The sequence below is a fragment of the Anser cygnoides genome, chromosome 4 (assembly GCF_040182565.1).
Source record: "Anser cygnoides isolate HZ-2024a breed goose chromosome 4, Taihu_goose_T2T_genome, whole genome shotgun sequence".
Lineage (NCBI taxonomy): Eukaryota > Metazoa > Chordata > Aves > Anseriformes > Anatidae > Anser > Anser cygnoides.
Window position 1 is genome coordinate 15,959,043 of NC_089876.1, and position 16,957 is coordinate 15,975,999.

Consider the following 16,957-nt stretch of genomic DNA (forward strand, 5'->3'; position numbering starts at 1 on the left):
AGCAGCTATAGCATTTGCAGAGATAGCAGATGGACAAATGATGACCTAGTAGATGGCCAAAATACTTCCATTTACAACAATGTTCTTGCAGTCTGAAATCTCCTATGTGTTTAGGTCCTGTAAGTTTTCAGGTTTTACAGTTAAGTTCAGCTAAAGTGGGGAGACACATTTACAGTTGGCATGCAAACTCCTTTAAGAGTTAGGAGCCACAAAAGCACACAACATTCTTTTATATATTCAAATCTCTAGCTTTGTATTCTCAAAAAAGTTGTAGATAGATTACAGATGCAATCTTCTCCTGCATACAACAGAAATTATATTAAACCCCTACTGGGAACTTCTAACAGCACCCCCAAACCTGAGAAAACCTGGTCTGAGTAAGTCATGTTTCTCACCTCCTCGTATAGCTTTTTTCTTTTGAGCAAGCACATAAATATATTTAGAAAAACACCTACAAATTCAATTTACACTTCCAATTATTTGATCCAGTTCTCTTATTCTGCAGTTTCCGAATAGGCTTACACAGATATTCACTAGCTAAAATACTCACTTTACAAGAGCAGATTCAGAGCTTTTATCTTCAGCTATGATCCTCAATAAAAGTGCAACCCAAAGCCTAAGTGCCTCAGTGGAAGTATGTTAAGTAAATATTTATGCTCTAATTTTTTTCAGCACATATAAATTTGTAACAAAATCCTCTTCATACACATGTTCTTCAAAATCAACTAAAAAAAAACCAACAAACACCTTCTACAGGTATCTGTTTGTATTTTGCTTTTCACAAATAAGTGAAACTTACGCCATAAGAAAGTTTCCTCCAGTGTTGGAAATGCAGCCCCTGGTTGTTGGAGAAGCGTGTTTATCATAACCACAGGTTCCACATAGCAGTCCAAGATAGTAGAAGACCACAATCAAGACCACCATGCAGCAGAGAATGAGACAACCCAGCCACCTAAGGAATAAAGCCAAAGTGCTTGGTTAGCATGCAAACAACGGACTAGAGACCTGCACAACACTTTGGGCAATACTATATTCCTAATGGCCCATTTGTGGTTCTGACTGAGCAACAAACGTCAGCAATGAAAAAACTTTTTTTCACCAGCATATATTTTGGGCCAGAACCCAATCACTTTTGGATTACAGACATCTGCTACTGAAGGGTTGGGGAATAAACAAACATTACAATACAGTATTCCAAGGTCCAGCAACTGCAGGTGGCCTGTACTGAAGTTTTAAAGACTCCAGGTGGAGCAAACAATGAGTCAAACTCCAAACTCCACCAAGTCAAACAGCAATTTGTTCAAGAAGCAACTGAATTTTTGAACTGAATGGGTCAATTGAAATATCATTGAAATTGAAATGTGTAGGGAGAACTTGATGAGCTTGAGGACTGCAATAAAAACTAGACAAAGTAAACAGTATGAAATAAAAAGCTTTGTGCGGCAAAATGGGATTATTATTCAATTACAGAAGTCATATAGGTCTCAGTTAGAAAGAATATGTAATAGAATACATTTTCTCAAAGTGTAATTAACCCATGCATTCGCAAGGACAAGTATTACATCAGTAGGAACAGGCATAAATGCACAAAGATTTACTAGGTGTGAAGCAAAATCTCTGCTATTACTACTCTGCATTGGAAAGGCCTGCAATAAAAAGGCATTGGCTCCAGGGCCCCTGTGTCCCTATGCTCCCACAACTTACCTGCAACTCAACAAAAAGGAGCCGCAAATAAAGAAGTCACCCCAGCATTGGGGTTAAACTGTTTCCTTATGCATTACATCTTCTGACATCTACCCTTTCTGAAAAAGATTCGAAGGCCTGCAGAGTAGAAACCACCACTTGCTCTGCACTGGAACAGCACCCAGCTCGGTTAGCTGCGATTTTGGACAGGGCTTTTAACCAAAATGCCAGTAATGAAAAGTTGCTTTATAGCATCTTGGTTTCACTGTCGTCATCATTAATAGATGTCCTTTCAGAACATTAAAATATTATGCAGCATTAACAGTAGGTAGGACTTCATTTCTGTCTTAATTCCTATTTAACACGTTCATACCTGTAAAAATCGTACTGCTCCACTACTGGAAAGTAATCTTGAACATATGCTTCACTCTGTGTAAGATATATTGTCAAATCTGCTAAAATCTTCTGAACAGGGAGAGTTTTTGTGAAGCTGCTGATATTCGAACCAATGGATTCCAGCACATTTTTGATATCTAAAAGAATAAATGTGTTACATTATTACAGATTAATAGAATAAATTTACATTCTATCTATGCATTATAAAACTCTATTAAGCCTTTTTGCACATGTAACAAGGCAAGCCATGAAGACAAGCATGAGGAAAAGACAAGCAAGCAACAAAAGCATTTAGCTTCAAAGTAACGCAATGGCATTTTAAAACACACACTTTATTTTTAGCATTCCGTTTAATGATGAAAGATGTAGATGTCGAGCCAGAGCTTTCTTTCCTTTTGTTACAATGAATGTGCCACTTATCTAGCCATCTTAAATCTTGCTTTTCATGCAATATTGCAAATGGTAACACTGAGTGAGACAATTAGCCACTAGGTTTATGAAGGAGAAGATCAAAATCTATTTAAACTCCACCCCTTGGGAGTACAACACTGTGAAAGAAATTAGACTGCCTATATTGATAATCTATAATAGTTACTTTCAGTCTTATTAAAAAAGATTACTTAAATTCATTCCAATTAGTTAGCAACACTCCAGATAATGATCAGTTAAGCCAGTTTTTTCTCAAATTATGAACAACTCTTGTGCTCACAATTTAGATACACACGATTTAAATACACAAAGACACAATTCATTGACTTATTATTCTTTATTTGTAAAATGCAGTTTGTGTCTATTCATCCCCTTTCTTTGAACTTGGAACATGCTTAAAGCATCAAGATGTAGGTTGCTACTTGGTAGTAGGCAGCACCCTCCTCTTTCTCTGACAACTGGACAAGCTCTGTGTTTTGATGTTTACTCTTCCAATTAAGCTCAATCAGGTACAAAAATATTCTTTTTTAGAAAAATTTACAAATTACCATGAAATTTCTCTAGTGGAAGTATTGTTTTTGTTTGTTCTGTAAGTCGAACTCAGTTTTTATAAAAACAAAAAAGTACAGCTATAATAAATGGATACATTAAGATGACCTGTCTGTGTTTATGGATATCAGCAGTTATGGTAAATGAGCAAATCTGCATTAGGTTTCCTAATGAAAAGCATCACATCACACTCTTAGAAAACGGGCTCATTTTAGGCAAGTTCACACAGTATACTATGCTTGTATACATACTGTGTTTCATGTTGCCAAAAAAACAAAACGAAAAACTTACAAGGAACAGCTGTATATTTATGCAGAACAGGTCCACAATGCAAGAACAAAAATTAAAACAGATTAGTATACATACATTATACTACATTTCAGTCAGTGTCAAGTGTCCAGGTACTGTCAAAATCCACAATTTAAAGTCAGAATAACAAAGTAATTAAGACAGGCGTTTAAATTAAGGCACATCTTCCACCTCCCCTTTGTCATCTGCTACATTTTACTAAAGCAGCAGGTAGGGTCAGGTTTGTTGTTTTTTTTTGTTGTTGTTTTGTTTTGTTTTTTTTTTTGAAAAGCATCACATCCCTGAGTATACCATAGACATATTGGTCAAACAAAGTTAGGCTTGCAACCAAACAAAGGTAAAGCATCAGTTTCCAGTTGGGATCTCAGGATTTCTCATTATTTGAGGAGTAAAAAGCCCAACAAATAGAACTCCTCCATAAAACACCATATGGACTAGTTTTAGATTTTGGGTCTTCATTAAGACATACTTCCTCTTTATGTTATTTGTGGCATTAAATCTTGCAAAACGTTAAGTTTTACATTTCATTTTTAATGATCTTTAGCCCAGGAAATATATCATCAATAAAAGAAAACAAATGATCAGTAATTGATGTAAAAACATCAGCATTAAACAGCTAAAGTGAAAATACAGTTTCCATTGTCCTCACCTGATAAGATGTTCTTAGTTTGGTTCACCACTAAGTCTGGAGTATCATTAAACGCTGCATAACCCTAAAAGCAAAAGTTGGAAAAATTATAATTAAGTTCCACATTGCCAAATTACTTGAAATTTTTTCCTTTTATACAAGGACTGAAAGTTTACATATGGTAAAATGTACGTGGTAATACTATGGAAAAATACATTTTATTACTGCACATTAGAAACGGTCAAAGCAAATTATGAAGTCAGGTGCATTTCAGATTTGGTTTGGACTCCATCATATTCCTTATAAATTATCTTAATTTATATACACACGCATCTGTCACTATCATAACAAATTTTATAGTACTTTTGCCTGTCAGATCTAATTCATGCAAAACTGAGAATGCACATGAAACACCTCCTCCCTGCAAGTCTATGCCTTCTTAACATGAAACGTGTTTTACAAACAATGAAATCCATCTATCTCTGTAATCCATTTTCTTCAGTGAGAAGGGGAGAGAAAAGATAAAAGCTGTGGGGACCAAGCTCAGTAGCTCAGCTGGACAGAAAGGAGAGGCCACTGCAGTGGACGCCTGAAGCCTTTTCCTGCAGGCCTGATCAATTCACCAGCTTGCAGGGGTCTTGGCCTCCAACATGTAGCCTTTGGTTCAAGAAAGTGCCCTTCTGTTATTCACAACTGTTTTCAAATTGCTAGGTTTATAAACTGCTCAAACTATACTATTTTTGATAGGTGAAAGGATAGGTGAGTCACAGTATTTTGTAGACTTGCAAAAATACCAATAGTAATTGCCTTAGAACTGTTGCACCAGACTTAAGATCAAATACGCACATAACAAATTTAAAAAAAAAAAATCAAGATAGCTGGAATTTCAATACATCTAATTAGGAGACCAATTAGGATTTTTACTTTTTTAATGTAAACTAAAAATATAGAGTCTGCTACCAGATCCACGTTTCTGTCTTTTTGCTTTTTAAGGACTCTTCTTTCAAGCAGACAATTAGCAAAACAATTTTAAAGTGTAGTATCCTGGGGATGTAAAGCACCACAGTCATATATTTAAATATTAAATCTTGGTCAAACAATGGAATAATGAGATGTATCTACCACGAAGCAAGATAAGGTGGGAACAAGCGAATTCTGCTTGAGAAAGCTAAGGGAAAACAGGTGATACGTAAGTACCCTTTTTATTAATTAAGCACTATCAAGCTTGTCAGGAAACATACCTTCTGAACCAGACTAGAAAGGTCTATTTTAAGGACATCGTTGACCTTGGCTAGCTGTGAGCTCACCCCCGGCAACTAGGAAACAAAAAGCAGTCTTGAGTCACATCAAAGCAGTAGTCTTGCTACTTTACTAATATTTCAAATATAGCAGCGAGGGCAAAGAAAATAGAAAGACCATTTATAATAGAATCTTTCTAGCACACCCCCGAAACCTTTGTTGTACAAAAGCAAAGTTTAACTTCAGCATTTTCGGGAAGAGCAGATTATTTTGCTGCCCATAGCAGCACTTTAACGTAGCTGCTTGACACACATTTTATTCTCTTCTATACGGAAGATGAAAACAGTAACTGGAATTACCCAGAAACACAGAATATGTTAAGTTCACTTATCTCACAAGCGACAGCACACTGAACCATCAATTTGCAGAGATATTAATGGGCTTATTCAAGGCAATCACACTGCAAGTCTGAAAAATATTCTCTTACCCCACTAAAATTGGCATTAATGTTCAGTTGATTTAATGAATTCCTGATGATATTGCAAGTTGAGGCAGCCTGTGCTGCAGAGCATGCAGAATCATTGAGGGTGTTGCTCAGGTGCATTTTAACATCTGTCAAATTTGCATGAAGCCTCTCAGTGCCTTCCTGCAAAACCTCAACAGAGACGCTCACATTTTCCAGTGCCTCCTTCGTTTCTCTGATTGCTGCAAGGATGAGATATAGTTTTTAAAAAATCTTTAGTTAGAAACTAGATGCAAGTAGAGAAAGCATGCGCATATAAACACTATGAGCTTCTTAAAAATACTGATTTAAATAACCTTTCCATCCCTCCCAGAAGAACCCTCTAGCACAGAATACATATTTCTTGCAGATAAAAATAAATCACTTACATTTTCCTACAAACAAATTAATGAGCTCAAGCTACTTTTATTGAGATTCTACCCACTTCTCAGACTACTCTTTTCTCCTCTTTCCCTCATTTTTCTTAACCTGAGATTTCAATAAAGAACCTTAATGCTTGGTTATTAGAAATCAAAAGAAAGCCCATATCCACAAGAGAGTCTTTTCAACATGTCGGTTGTAATCCAACTCAAGAAATTATGTAGCTGCAAGAGGAAAGGAAAAGAGATTGTGTTGCAACGGCCAAGCATTAATGCATGTTAACACTGTCTGCCGTCGGATTCTGTCCCAATCACACAAAACAAAAGAACACTAAACAGGTGTTTTAAGACAAAAACCACACAGATACAACTAAAAATGCACAACTGTACAAAAATAAAGCACATTTCACATAACACAAGGTTTTATCTTTTTTTTTTTACCTTTGATAGCCCTTTCCACTTTGACTTCAAGACAAATAAGAGAAATAAAGCAAAAAAGGAGAATGATGACAAATGAATGAGAAAGAACTCAAGAAAGAATTTATGAGTTAAAAAAAAAAACACAACACAAAGTGACTCAAGTTGAAGGATGACTTTCACTTTGCTCTATAAGGTGTACCCGATTCCTGAAAAAAGAAAACCTTAAATAGGGAAAAAAAAAAAAAAAAGTATTTTCTTTAAAGGAGACAGAACTAAGCACAAGCAATGCTAAACTTAAAGGTACAATCAAGAAACTGTTGGCACTCTCATAGTAGGCTTGGCAGTGATGAGGCCAACGTTTGTTCATTCACTGACCTGTAGAAGGCTAACCTGCAAAGACCTACAGAGAGCTCTTACAGCACAGCTCTCCTAGTCTCCCTTATAATCAACGGAAAGGGACAACCACCTGAAACAGGGAATACAGACTTATCTGTCTTCAATGACTGCTGAAACTAGGTATCAACAATGGCACCTAAATCTTGATTTACTTTTTAAATACATTTATAAATCTTAGAACATCAGACATCCTCAGTCTAAAAGCAACATGACGTAGAAAAATGGTAAGTAGAACCATAGCGCTGCATAAAGCCATCCCATGCTGTGAACTAGAAAGATGACGCCTGTCTTGCCATGGCAACAGAACATTAATACACGAATATGCACATCTTTACCTCCTGCCATTGTCAAAGCCGCATCAAGTGCGGGACGCACTTCTTTCCCCAGCTGTTCTTGAACTCTGCTGCCGAGTAAAGGTCCAACATCTGTGCCATGGAGAGATGAAAAAATGTTACATACTAGTTCAGTTTAAACTACCTCTTAGCACAGGTGCTATCAGACTGAACAAAGGATAAAGTATTAAAATTTCTCTAAGGCCTGACAGTCAAAACGCAGCGATAGAAGGTAACACAATAACTCAATTCTCCTTTAGCTAGCTATAGGCTTATAAAGGACAGAATTACATCAAAATACAGTGGAAAATATTCACTAGCACTTGACCATATACATAAAGACCCATACAAGTCTTACGAGGAGCAGCTGAGGGAGCTGGGGTTGTTCAGCTTGCAGAAAAGAAGGCTCAGGGGAGACCTTATTATACTTTACAGTGACCTTAGCGAGGTTGTATCAGTGTGGGAGTCGGGCTTTTCTCTCAAGCACGAAGTGATAAGATGAGGTGGAAATGGCATCCAGTTGTGCGAGGGGAGGTTTAGGTTGGATATTAGGAGAAATTTCTTTACTGAAGGGGTTGTGCGGCATTGGAACAGGATGCCCAGAGAAGCGCTCATCATCCCTGAAGGTCTTCAAGAAATGTGTAGATGTATAACTTAGTAGCATGGTTTAGTGGTAGACTTGTCAGTACTAGGTTAAAAGTTGGACTAGATGATCTTAGAGGTCTTTTCCAACCTGAATGATTCTGTGAACATTCCAGTAGACTCCAGAATCTGCATTTCATTACATTTACTACTTTTTTTGGAAACAGATTTTTTCCACAAGCTACCTTAACACAGTCTAACATCTGGAAAGGAATTTTGTGGCATACTCATTCACTACAAGCTACGGTTTTGTAGTGCAAGAGAAAGAAGGAAACAGATTCTTTTCCTTACTCATTGCTCCTCATGTGTCAAGGTCACCCACAGCCTGCCAAACACCTCTGCTGAAATCCCTTAAGCGCGTTATGCACGTGTCTGCCAGTCACTGCTCCTCACACACTGCATTCAGCTCTGGTGCTCACAGCACCAGCTTCAAGCTTGCTCAGAACTATCCCCACCCTCCAAACCCTCCTGCCTCACTGCCCGCAAACACAAATGAATCTTAGTTCATCAGAAATGAGAACGGGTGTGTGTGGAAGACAGACGAGTGCAAGAGCAGAGATTGGTGAAGCATCTTAACGTAACATATCCTTTAGGTGGCTGCTGGGTCTTCTTCATTTTCAGGTTACAGTAAACAGCTTTTTTGGCTTTTGCTCTCGATGAGATGGGAATACTGAGTGGTGCAGAAGCATCCATTACTGTCAAGACTGTCATTTCTAGCTTGGGATGAGCTTTTTACCAAGCAGAAAAGACTTTTCAGCATTTCCTTAGGGTGGGCAAACTGAACTCATCTACATTTCTCTTGAGGTTTATGCTGCTGTTGGTTCCCTTTGAATGAAATCCTTTTGTCCCCAGGTATCACACACTTAATTCTGGTATCTCAGTACTATACAAGAAAATAAAAGCTATCTTTATTTATTGATGAGCACTCTTACCACAGATCCAGCTATGTTCCTGTTAACTAACGCACTGAACAGGCATTGAGAGTAAATAAATATTTAATTTGAATTTTCAGTTCGGAGTGCCTGGGAAGCTACAAGCTAGTATTTGAAGTGTAGATGTCAATTTATTTTTAAATTATTATTATTATTTTTAAAGCCTTAAACATGTCACACAGTTTTTAGACTAGAGTGTTCTTGGCTAGAGTTTATTAGGGAGATGTGCAACTACTACTTCGGCTACCACCTTCAGTGTGCTTTAGTAGCCGTTCACAGCGGAGACGCATTGACCTGGAGGTATGCCAAGCTGCCTGCATTGAAAACTATCTTTAAAATGCACTTTAAACCTACACTGAAGGATAGATTCTAGGAATGATAAATCAATACATTTGCTTCCAGCAATCTTGTTTAAAATCAGTTTTGGTATTTTTGTATTACATTTCAGTCTGAAATGCAGACCTGTACCCAAGCTACCATGTTTATTAACACATGCTAACAATATATACTGAATTCTAATCTGTACTGAATATGATCACCCTTTTCTATTATCAGTGTTTTTGGAAAGTCATGCTTAAGTTCTAAAAAACGTCAGAGGTTTGGTTGTTTCTGTTTATTGAGGCATATAAAAAGGTGATGCTTTGTATCATGACTGTACTGAAGAAGAAGGTGAAGCAGTTGTATGTCAAGTTTTATCTCTCGCTCTTCAACTGCTCATCCTGAAATGCCAAAGACACTAAGCAGCTTTGGAAAGAAGATAAACACATATCTCAACTTCTAGCTGAGTAGAGGACAAAGCATAACAACAAAAATAAACAAACGTGGAGATCTATCAGTCATTGTAACTGTGGCAACAGCTTGCAGCTCTCCTCTTTCACATTTGGCTCCACAGTCAAAAACTGAGGAATAATACCCTAAAAAAGCATTAGGTATTAGTGGTTACTCAACTATAAAATGGAAAATAAAATCTTAGTCTGACTTACTGTGTAAGTGATTTAACAAAAGAATTATTTCAGAAAATAATGTGCATTACAGCAGCTCCAAGACAATTTATATGAAAAGAATCTTAGGTTTTAGTCTCATTTACGATTAAGAACAGTAATTATGTTTGCAAACTATATTCTTATAACTAAAATTTCACTTTGCATTATGAACTGTTTACATCATCTTATTGAAGGCTTTAAATACACATCACTAACCCCCTTTAAATCAAAAGTACTTACTGTTTAGGTCAGAGAGTGCTTTATCCTTGGTCGTGTTGTACTGGCTCACCAAGTAGTCAATTTGCTGAAAAAAAGATAATAAGAAAAACTATTAAAGTAATTGGAAAAAAAAAAAAGTAATGCTTTCAAATGAGTCAGGAATTGCCACACTTTGAAACAATCCAAATATTTGTGCAAACCTCCCAAATCCTGGAGCTCTGTTTTCAGTTAACTAAATATTTTAAAACCCTGCTTAGCAGAACTGCACATAAAAAAGACGCGGATAATCAGGAAATCTACGTAACTGGAACATCTCTGGGGAAAAAGATTCAGCTTAAAAGTGTTAAGTAGCCGAGGAACGGTGGCCATATGAAGGTTTCAAGTCAGTCAGGCACAGTAAGTTTGTGCATGTCTTCATCTCTCTTATTTGATTTTTCTAGTGAAAAAGAAAATTTCTCTGGAAATGAGAGACATGCAACAAATTGATGGGATGGTAGCTTTGAAGAAAATTCACAGTCCTGATGCTTTTATCTGGGCAGCCTCTCAGAGCTTCTCTTACAGAAAGGAGCTGGTCATTCTGCCTTAATGCAAATGTTTTTCATTATCCACAAATGGATTTGGCCCAGTCTCAAGTTTTCAGTGGAGTAAAGAAAAAAAAAAAAAAAGAAACAAACAAAACATCACCCACAAAACAACCCACACATTATACAACAGTGGATGTAATTAAACAACAAAGTATGACACAGGACTTTTCTTAACCAAAGGAGAAAAAAAAATTCTTACCAAGAAGGTTTTAGTTTTTTAAGTGGGACAGCATTAGGCTGGGCTGTTTTCCTAAACTAACTTGAGAACTAAGATTTTGGAGGTCTACAAGTTTTACATCATCTCCAGCAATGTCACAGACAGAATGTGATTCAGTATAACTAATAGAGGTATCACTCAGTACTCATGCAGTCTGCTAATCTTACAGGCAAGAACTCTTTACACGTGACTTCATTTTTTAAATCCTCTTATGTTATACACCTCCTAATCATGAGGCAAGGACATCAGTTAGGATTTCAGAGTTTTATAGCCAATGAATTGAATTCCACAACCTTTTCAACAAACTACAGTCCTTCTCTTTTCCTCAAGAAATTCTTACATGCACGTATCTATACATGATACCATTGTACCTTGTCTGTCAAAATGACTTATAAGATATATCTGATGATTACATTATTAAGTGCTATCAAGTCTAAGAAAGAAAAATTAGTAATCCCACATATTAACTAAAAACCTGCTACATATCTGAGATTTTGACAAACTCCTAGCATGAATGTTCAAGTCCTGGCACTTAAATTCAATAATTCAGGTGTTTTTATTAACTTTTAAGCTAGTGTCTATTTTTTTTTCTCTATTTAGACAGCTTCTTCTATGCAACAAGATTGTCTACACCCACATTTCCTGCCATGGGCACTAATCATGCTGTGAAGAGGAGACTAGTGGGTTCTGAGGCAACTGGGTTACATCTTTGAGTGCAAACTTTCCTTCAGCACCCCAAGGCAGCTCCAGGCTCACGAAAGGCCCTCTGTCTCGAGAGAGATGCGAGACGTGACCTCCACTTCCTGCCATATACCTGCATCACCCTACTGTCACACCACCACGCACAAACTAATAATTGTATACAGAACAACTCCAGATGTGGAAAAATTTAAATGTCACTCCCCAGATGTCTCCTGTCCTCATGTAGACCTGCCAGCAGAAAAGCAGCTCATGGGGTATGGAAGCCCAGAATTACTGTAATTGGGATGCCACCACACCCACTGTGTGAATACCAACTATTTCAAATTTATCAGCCACATGGAAGGAAAATGGATATACTAGTAAATTAAACAAAGGCCAGATAATACAGCTGTAGGACATTTTTCCTCCCAAACCATAAAGAACTGAAATTTGTATAGGGGGAAGTTTACAAGTCTTAGCATTTCTATTTTTCCTTTTAGTACAAAAAGCTACTGCTTTTGCGACTTCAAGGAGAGTTTGACAGCAGAAAGGAGAGAATTTTTTCTTTCAATATGGCACAGTACCGCACTGGTTTAAAGAAAAAAACAGTCAAAAATAATTCTGGAATAAAGTTACCATAGTTCATTCCCAGAGTACATATGCCCAAGAGACAAGCAAACAGGAAACATCAAAGAAACCAAGTTTTCATGTAATACTTTGTTTTTTATTAATATGTGTTGCTTTTAAAATCATATTTTTTCAAACATTTCACCTGCTACCAGTCTACACTAGTTCAGTGAGAGGAAAAGGGGTTCACTGAACAAGCATCATTGTAATAGCCTCCAGCAGTCCAGCTCAAAAATTGCTCCCAAACATTAACAATTATGTGAAAACTTCTTACCTCCCATCATTGACTGTACTTCATGAGACTGACACACAAAGAACAAACACCATACTGCAGGTGTAATTTATACCAAACAGAAAGAAACAATTATTATACTTCTTCCCTCCCACCCTCATTTCCCATAAAGAAAAAATTCTTTACCGCTGGAGTGTCGTTAAGGAAAACTTTCAGATCTTTAAAATTACTGTTAACCAGTTTCTTTGCTCCTCGGACTTGACTAGTTAAGTGTTGGTTGGCGGCATATGCACAAAGTACTCCAACGCTACAAAAAATACAGATAACAGATATTTATTAATGTAAATGCCCATTCTGACATTTTAAAACGGAACAAAAAATATACAGGAAAAAAATATAATCAAAATAATGGTCTCCCTAAGTTTACATTGTCTTTTTCTTACTATAAAATTCTCACATCCACCACTCGGTGGAGTAGAGGAATTAGCCGTAAGGGCAGATATGGTACTACTAATTCAAATATAGAAAGAATAAAGCAATGTTAACCCAAAGTCTTCAGAAGTTTTTAACTTATAGCCACTTACCATTTGCATTGATACTGTCAGAAACTGCGCATAGTCTAGGTAAATTGTATGAGACTTACAAATGTTACACTTCCACAAGTATCATTAATGCTGACACAGCTACAAGCAAATGTTCATAAAATAGCTATGAAAAGGAATATTTTACATTTGGAAACTTCAGCAATTTTTACTCATAATGGCCCTATTTATTTACATAATTACATACATCTTTTAAAAGGACATGAATAGACCCTATTAACTCTAAATATATGTATAAACATTTCCTGATAATAAAACAAAAGGTGGAAAGCGAGCTGAGGCTTCCAGTGAGCACTGCTGCTAATTATTTCCTATTTGATCATTCCCACTGTAAAATTCTAACCATAACACAATAGACTTGCACAAACATTAAGTAAAAAGGCAATTAAAAATCCCATGAGAGGCTCCATAAGCTTTCTTAGCATACATAATACTTAGGGGTTTAGTCTAGTTCATGTGTAAAATAAACAGAAGGATGAATTTTGGTTTTAAACGTCTCATATTCACAACAGCTAGCCTGCCAGTTGGAAAGGCTCTTCTGCAGTCACAGGCAGCAGAAGATGAGCACAGCGGCCTGAGGTAGGAATGCAGTGGTAACAGCCCAAAACTAACTTGGTGCAGGTTTTAACAGGTAGACAGCATGGAACCACTCGGCTCAGGCATGGCACATCCCCAGAGGGGCAGCACTGCTGCATCACAGGCATTTCTGGACAGCACGTTTGTTCAGTCTCTTAGCTTGCACTGCAGTGTAACAGCTCAATCCTAGCGATCAGAGAGGCAGTATCATGAAAAAAAGACATGATGGACATCCCAGTGACAGAAGGGAGTCACTAACGCCAATGGTACTCTACTCCTCACAAACTGACAAACTTCACGTGTTGGCATCAAGAAGACCTAATATTTTTAAACAGGTCTTCTAGAAAACCCATACTAAGCTCCCTACTGGGCAAAGTTAAGTATAAGTAAGAACAGTTTTTGCTCCAGAGAATTTATGTTCAAAGGAAGCCATAACATAGGCACTCAAGTGAGAAGGTGATGTTGGGGAGTAAATGAGTGCCTAGAATAACATGATACATAAATCCTGGCAAGACAGGATCAAACACGCTGATGCGGCTCATCTCCTCATTTTATCCATGATCCAAAACCAAAACTTTATCTTGCTTTTCCTACTTCAGCTTTCCGTGGCACGGTAAAGGCTTGTTCTCCCAGCAAGACAGCTCTCAAGTGCAAGAACTTTTGTTCAGCTGCGCTGACAAACGCTCAGGAGGAAAATTCAGGTTTCAGAGCGTGAAGAGATGGCAAGGCTACGCGCAGGCAAGACGGCTGCTGTCTATTAGAATTCCTTCGCTGATGTTTCTCTCAAGATCCAAAAGAAAAATTCAGAGCAGGATGACAGAATCTGACATAAAGAGAGAGCTTCTCATACCCAAATTTCACAGTTCTGTCCTTAAAGCTGGCTATCAGCTCTCTTCCCAGAAGAAGTCACTAACAAAGGGCCACCGACATTCACCTAATGACTTAACTAACAGCAAGTGGCACAGTTACATTTCCAACAGGGCCAAACACTCCAGCAGCCTTTAGTTACCACCCATGGAAAGCGATTTTAGGAAGCGTAAAATGCCATGAAACCGAGCAACTTGCAGCGTAAGCAGAAGAAACAGCAGTAAGTGCTCTGCACTGTGGACACACACAATTTATCATTTCTCTCCATTCTCCAGGGATGGCAATTGTCTCAAAAACGTTCTTCTAGCAAGGTAGTCAAAGATGGTTTTTCCCTTTATTGTTCCTCTCCCCCAGATCTGAAGAAAAACGACCTCAAGCTATCAGGAAAAGTAAACATTTGTGTATCCCTCTGCGGTCCGGTTTATAATGTCATCTTTGTTCTTCGGCCAGGCAGCGTTTTTATGCCTTTTCAATGTTATGCTCGCAGACCAGAAAGGTCAATTTCAAGCTAACAAAACAGTACTTTGTAAGATTTGAGCACGATCATTTTTCTCTTCAGTCTCCTACATGGAAGGAGTGGGAGGACATAAGACGGGGGAGATGCTTTAAATAACTAAACAACTGTAACTAAACAAATACCTAGCACGGGAGAGGAAAAATCTGTTTGTTATATAACTGAACCTTGAGTCAACGTTCAATAAGCAGCTACAAGGAGAAAGGCACAAAGCAGCAATAAAACAGACATGCCTTTTCTGCGGCAGATTAGAGAATTGTTTGAGCAGGCTCCTGGGAGTCAGACCTTCCGTGATCAGCTTCTTGTCAGGTGTCACCAAGTGACATAAGTTACTAATCCAGTTGCAGGGGGGGAACCAAGATTTTTCTTTAGACGTGCCTGCTAAAAAACTTACAAGTTACAGAATAGGAACACTGGACTGATTTACATCTTGGGTAAGTGCCACCTTCCTCACTACTAAATACTGAATGCAAGAAAATAATGGGTAGAGATTTCTGTACTAATCTGCTCACCAATTCTTTCAATTAATGTTGATTTCTGGGTTCTGAACAATGTGCATGACCAATCCCACAAAGCCCAGAGGCCTTCAAAGAAGCCTGAACAAGGTACTTGTCAAGATACCAAATACCACCTCCACTCCTTCAGACTTAGCTTCCCCTTGCACATCATACGTGACAAGAGCCATGACTTCAAAAAGAACTTACACCACCACCACCTCTCGCGGAAGGCCAGAAAAGGGACCTTCTACTTCAAACCACCTTCTGGGACTGATACATTTGATATTGGTACCAATACCTTGTCTTTATGAGGTAGAGGAATTAACGAAATTACATTTCCTTCCCTCAGAAAACATGTTTGCCTAAGCTTGATGACTATTAGGAAATAAAATTAAATAACAAACCTGCTCCTAAACTATCAGTTAACCTCTGGAAAACAAAGCACATAATTGTTTTAGTGGTAAATTTGGAATATGACACCTATTCAGTCATCTATGTGGTAAATTAGTTCTATATCCTATGCTCTTCAGCAACAGAATCCTACTTTGTATATAATATCCATACATGAAAACTGAATTACCAAAACCATAGCACGTATTTCTGACTTGAACTACCAAAAGAGGTATTTCAAATGCAGAATGCTTCTACTGGAGAATGACACACCTAAGACTTATTTACTTGAAGATAAACAACTGTGTACATAATCACAACTTCTGACTTGCCTCTGTTCCTTGAGGAAACCCCACTTCAGGAAGTACACCTTGCCTTCAGAAAGCAGATGCCAGATTTTTTGTTTGCTTTATTTTAAAAAAGAGCTGGCATCTTTGCCCTTCCTTTACGCAACTTCTCAGTAGACGTAAAACCTCATCCTAATAACCAGAACACTGTCAGTGGAAAAGTGAGAAGAAATAATGTTCCCCATGAATAAAATCTACTAGCTGAAATCTCCTAAAAATCTACATTAACAGCACATACAGGCAAGTCTGAACTTGCATGCTGAGACATAAAAAAAAGTCTTCTTCATGTTACCAGTATTCAAGAGTTGTTGCCTATATATACACACCATCTATTGCAAGCTCAGTGTTCAGCATCTTTCCCCTACTCTTACTCTTCTACCGTGCATTTGACCTGACTTCCCCAGCCACAGAAAGACAGTTTGGATCTGTCTTTCAGACCAAGGACTGAAAAAATAAAGAGGAAAAAAAGAAGAAAAAAAAAGAAAAAAAAAAGAAAAATGGCTCATGCTTCCTATTGTTCTTCTGTGCTTCGATCTTTTGAATGAGAGAATCCCAGAATGCTTGGCACTGCAAGAGAGAGGGAACGGAGAGGAAGATGCAGAAAATACATTTGGGCAGTACATCCTGAACAAGCCCATCCCCTAGAAACCCCTCTCATTCCCTCCAGCAACTGTCCACGTGTTCATTCCACCGTGGGCCCCTCAAAGCAGAGCTCCGCTGGCGGTGTGGTTTCAGAGCACTACAAGGGATGGCTGCCTTCCTAAACACATCTGTGGGAGAAATA

At 37.8% G+C, this 16,957-nt stretch overlaps 1 protein-coding gene across 17 annotated transcripts in view; it reads right to left on the reverse strand.

Moving 5' to 3' along the window:
* PROM1 (prominin 1) overlaps positions 1–16,957 on the reverse strand; it is a 62,960-nt gene that overhangs the window by 16,163 nt on the left and 29,840 nt on the right. For all 17 annotated transcript variants that reach the window (XM_066995675.1, XM_048046848.2, XM_048046854.2 and 14 more), the window contains 8 exons: positions 12,567–12,687; positions 10,061–10,124; positions 7,267–7,356; positions 5,721–5,938; positions 5,236–5,310; positions 4,016–4,079; positions 2,057–2,216; positions 800–952 (listed from right to left, as the gene is read on the reverse strand). In XM_066995675.1, the coding sequence (XP_066851776.1) occupies positions 800–952; positions 2,057–2,216; positions 4,016–4,079; positions 5,236–5,310; positions 5,721–5,938; positions 7,267–7,356; positions 10,061–10,124; positions 12,567–12,687 (945 nt within the window). The remainder of the gene's footprint in view (positions 1–799; positions 953–2,056; positions 2,217–4,015; positions 4,080–5,235; positions 5,311–5,720; positions 5,939–7,266; positions 7,357–10,060; positions 10,125–12,566; positions 12,688–16,957) is intronic.